General features: G+C 46.8%; 2 protein-coding genes across 2 annotated transcripts in view; one reads left to right on the forward strand and one right to left on the reverse strand.

Moving 5' to 3' along the window:
- The window catches only part of CUNHXorf38 (chromosome unknown CXorf38 homolog), an 18610-nt gene extending 17659 nt beyond the window's left edge, over nt 1-951 (forward strand). Inside the window, exon 7 of the mRNA XM_017516985.2 lies at nt 852-951. The gene's annotated coding sequence lies outside the window, so the exon portion shown is untranslated. The remainder of the gene's footprint in view (nt 1-851) is intronic.
- A 939-nt stretch (nt 952-1890) lies between these two features.
- Nucleotides 1891-2783, reverse strand: MPC1L (mitochondrial pyruvate carrier 1 like). The gene has a single exon (XM_017516987.2). The coding sequence runs from the start codon at nt 2453-2455 to the stop codon at nt 2039-2041; it is 417 nt and encodes a 138-aa protein (XP_017372476.1). The 5' UTR covers nt 2456-2783; the 3' UTR covers nt 1891-2038.
- Nucleotides 2784-4009: the final 1226 nt, after the last annotated feature.

The following is a 4009-nucleotide window of genomic DNA, read 5'->3' on the forward strand; positions in this document are numbered from 1 at the left end:
GACAGTGGCCTTTTATTGAAATGTACTCAAATTACAAAATGCATATTGTAAGGCAACCTAAAAATATATTAATTTCTACTCATGAAATCATTAGTGAAGTGGATATAAAGTTATTTCATAACTTTAAGAACTGGTTTTTAATACTTCATTGTAGTCTGAATTATCTAAAACATTTAGATCAACTATTATCTTCCAGAGATTTCTGCTTCTCAAACCCATGCCCTGTGATATATGCATGTTAGTAATGACCACAACACTGTAAACAGCATTTTGTGACCTCTCTTTGGGAAGGTAGGCAACAAACTTACATGCTTTACCTTCTACTGACTCCCAGAAAAGCATGAGAATTCTTTAGCACCACGTGTGGTAGCAGCATCCAAGATGGCCCCTAACAGTGCCTGCTTCCCATCCTCATATTGTCCTCCCACAGTGTACCAGATTTTTTTTTATGTGAACACAGCAGAAGTGATGGTATGTGACTTCCAAGATGGAGCTGTAAAAGACCAGAACTTCCATATTGGGCTATCTGTTGGAACACCACTCTGGGGTAAGCCACATCACAAGCAGCCCTGTGGAGAGGCCCAGATGATGAGGAACTGAAGCCTCTTACAAACAACTATGAGTGAGCTTGGAAGTGGATCTTCCAGCTCCCCTCAAATCTTCAGAGACTGCAGCCCCAGCTGACAGCTGAGAGTCCCTGAGCCAAAAGCCCCCCACTAAATCACTCCCAGATTCTTGACCTTCAGAAATTACATCAGATAACTGTTTTAAACTACGTGTTGGGGTGATTACAGGGCTATAGATAACTACTACACTACTTCCCCATAGTTTGTTTCCCCCTACCCCCACAGGCAGAATGCCGTGAAACACAGAAACTGCCCACAAAGAGGACTTCTGCTTAAATGCCAGAGGAGACAAAGGGGAATCTTCAGAGTTCCACTATCGTGCCGGTTTTGTCCAAGAACTGATGTCTTCAGAATCTTTGATAGTGCTTTTAAATTTCTTTGTATTTGAAACCTTTACCTAAATCAGGGTTCAAACACTTCTGAACACCTACTTTGGGGTTCACCAGTAAACACTCGTAACTTTCTGCATCCTCCAGAGGCAGGGGCAGGGGGAAATTTTGGGTCAAATCATAGACGGCAGCCTCTGCCATGTGGGCAATGGCCTTACCCTATTGCCCCAGCACTCCACCCTTCTCGTTTCCCTTTTCTCAGCTCTGCTTAATCCGTAGGAACCCCCAGGATTCCTAGTGGAATACTCTGAGCTGCCGCTGTTGACCGCTGACCTTCACCCCCAGCTCTAGCTAGCATTCAACAGAGGGATAGGTAACCAGTTTTACAAACTGCCATTTCCCGTTTTTAAGGATAAGAAAAGGAAGAAAGAATGATTTTGTCATTTTACCTATTTGCCTAGAATCCAGGGTTGACGGCAATTGTCCCCAGAGTTGTTTATCCTGTTTCCATGGCTGATTCCATAATCGCTCTCCGTCACCAAGGGACCCTAGGGGTTCTCTTACGGACTCCTTAAGTCTACACTGTACCTCACGACATTCATTTAAAACATTTCCCTCAGTAGAAATAGCCCCCAGACTTTTTTTGATGTACAGATTTGGGACTGCACCAAGTTCTGAGTCATGTGTGATACTAAGCAAAGCTATTTGCCCTGGATACCCAAAGCAAGTAACAAAAACATGATCCCAAGAGAGCTTTTAAAAAAAAAGCTACGAGTTAGTGAATAGTGTGAGGTGCTTTCCATTCAAAGTCTTCCTTCCCCATATAAACTATCTTGAGTTGTGGGTCCAGTGAAGAGAAAGACCAGCCAATCCACCCTCCCCTTCTAAAAAACATTTCCAGTTTACAAAAGAGGCAACACTCAACCTCAGTTCAATGCTATCTTGTATTTGTTTATCAACCAAACTGCAGGTTTAAGTCAGATTTGCACTGTTATAGAGTCAAAACCGAAGTCTTCATTGGTCTTTTTTCAGGAAGAATAACAGTTCAGTGCTTGTGACCTGCAGAAATGCGACCAGGCCCTCTCAGTTCTTAAGAAACTTGTTCGGGGGCTGGGAACTGGGGCTGGTGGCAGCGGCGGCGGTGGTAGCCGGAGGGTCGCGGGCTTTGGCCATGGCGCCGCCGCCAAAGCGGTAGTGTAGGTAGCGACTGGCCTGCACACACTGAGCCACCACGTTGGTGCCGTGGCACGCCATCAGCAGCAGGTTTCGAGGCTGTACGCGGTAGGCGAAGCGCATGAAGATCGAAGAGTAGAAGATGAGCGCAGTCGTCATGCGGCCACTGATGAGCTCCGGAGACTCCTTCATGTCCTTAAAGGCAGCCAGCGGAAGGCCCCAGTTGGCCACGGGACCCCAGAAATGAGTGCTGGTCACGTATTCCCGGAACTCCTTGCTCAGGAAGTAATCTCTGGTCTTCCCCCACAGTGCCGCCATCCTTGCCATGATAGAATAGCCGCAGGTGTACCAACGGACCAACAACCAGACCACAATGAGATAGAGCGCAAAGCCCCGTAACCGTAGCGGACCTTGACGCAGCAGACGCTCGCGACCTCGTGCCTTCGCGTAGCTGCCGTAAAGTATGCCGGACAGCACGTGCCGCTGTTCTGTGTGGTGAAAGGACGTGGCTTAACCCTGCTGCCTTGGCATTGACTGCCGTAAAGTGCGCCGGACAGCACGTGCCGCTGTTCTGTCGAGGTGAAAGGCCGTGGCGTCATCCGCCCCTTAGCCTAAAGGCCTTTAAAGTGCTGTGGACAGCACGTGCTCCTGCTTTGCAGGGATACAAGGCTGTGGCTTTGCCCTTGCACCTTCATGTAACTGCCATAAAGTGCTCCAGACTACATGCCACTGTTCTGTGGGGATAAAAGGGCATGGCTTTGCCCTCACATTTGCATAACTGAGGTAAAGTGCTCCACAAGCACGTGCAGCTGTTCTGTGAAGGTGGAGGGGCGTGGCCTCATCCTCCCTTTGCCTGACTGCCGTAAAGTGTTCCAGACAGCACGTGCTGCTGTCCTGTGAGGGGTGAAAGGGCAAGGCTTTGCCCTCAGGCAGACGTGACTGCTGTAAAGTTCTCCGCACAGCATGCTGTCGTAAGTTCCTGTGGGGGTTAGGGGAGGGGTGCAGCCTCACCCTTGCACTTTTGCATCTTCCATGGACTGCCATAAAGTGCACAGAGCTTGCGTGCACTTGTGTGTCCTCTGGCAGAAGTGGAACCACAGCCTCAGCCTTCCTTCCCCCAGGGCTGCAGCTGCTTTTAAGTGCTTAGGGTTACACGTGCCGCCTGGGGAGGAGAGGGTCAGGCTGCCTGCTTCTCAACCGTGCAAAGGGAAACTGCTTGTTCTACCTAGTCCCCCAACAGTGTTGACTAGGTGTTGAAACAAAATTCCTCAACCAGGTTCAGATTTTTAGTCCTTACACAATTTGGCTGTTACTTGCAGACACAGTGACATTTCACCTTAAACATTTTAGCACCTGTCTCTTAAAAACAAGGATGGTCTCCTACTTAACCACAATGCGGTAATCCGCTAAGATAATTAACATTTAGGATGGCACTATAAGATGCAGAGCATATTTAAATTTATGGCTTATTTTTTTCCTTGTTGGGAGGGGGAAATAAGGATTAAATCAAAATTGAAGTTTAGTTAACCGCTTTGATTAATCTCTAATCTAGAAGAGTTCCCTAGCCTTTTGTCTTTGGGACATGGACATTTTTGAACAGTCCAAACTCGTTGCTTTTCAGAATGTCTTTAAGTTGGATTTGTCTGTTTTCTCATTAGATTTAGGTTAAACATTTTTTGATAAAACGGCTTCACAGGTGATGTCGTATTCTTAGTGCATCACAATGCGAGGCACATGATGTCACTTGGTTCCAGCATTGGTGATACTAAGTTCGGCCACTTGGTTAAGAAGTTACCTGTTCCTTTCAAATAATCCACACAGAGCCACCTTGAGAGTGTATGGATATTCTATTCTCCAACAGTCTTTTTTTTTTTTTTTTTT

This window comes from Cebus imitator, unplaced genomic scaffold (assembly GCF_001604975.1).
Source record: "Cebus imitator isolate Cc_AM_T3 unplaced genomic scaffold, Cebus_imitator-1.0 Scaffold613, whole genome shotgun sequence".
NCBI lineage: Eukaryota > Metazoa > Chordata > Mammalia > Primates > Cebidae > Cebus > Cebus imitator.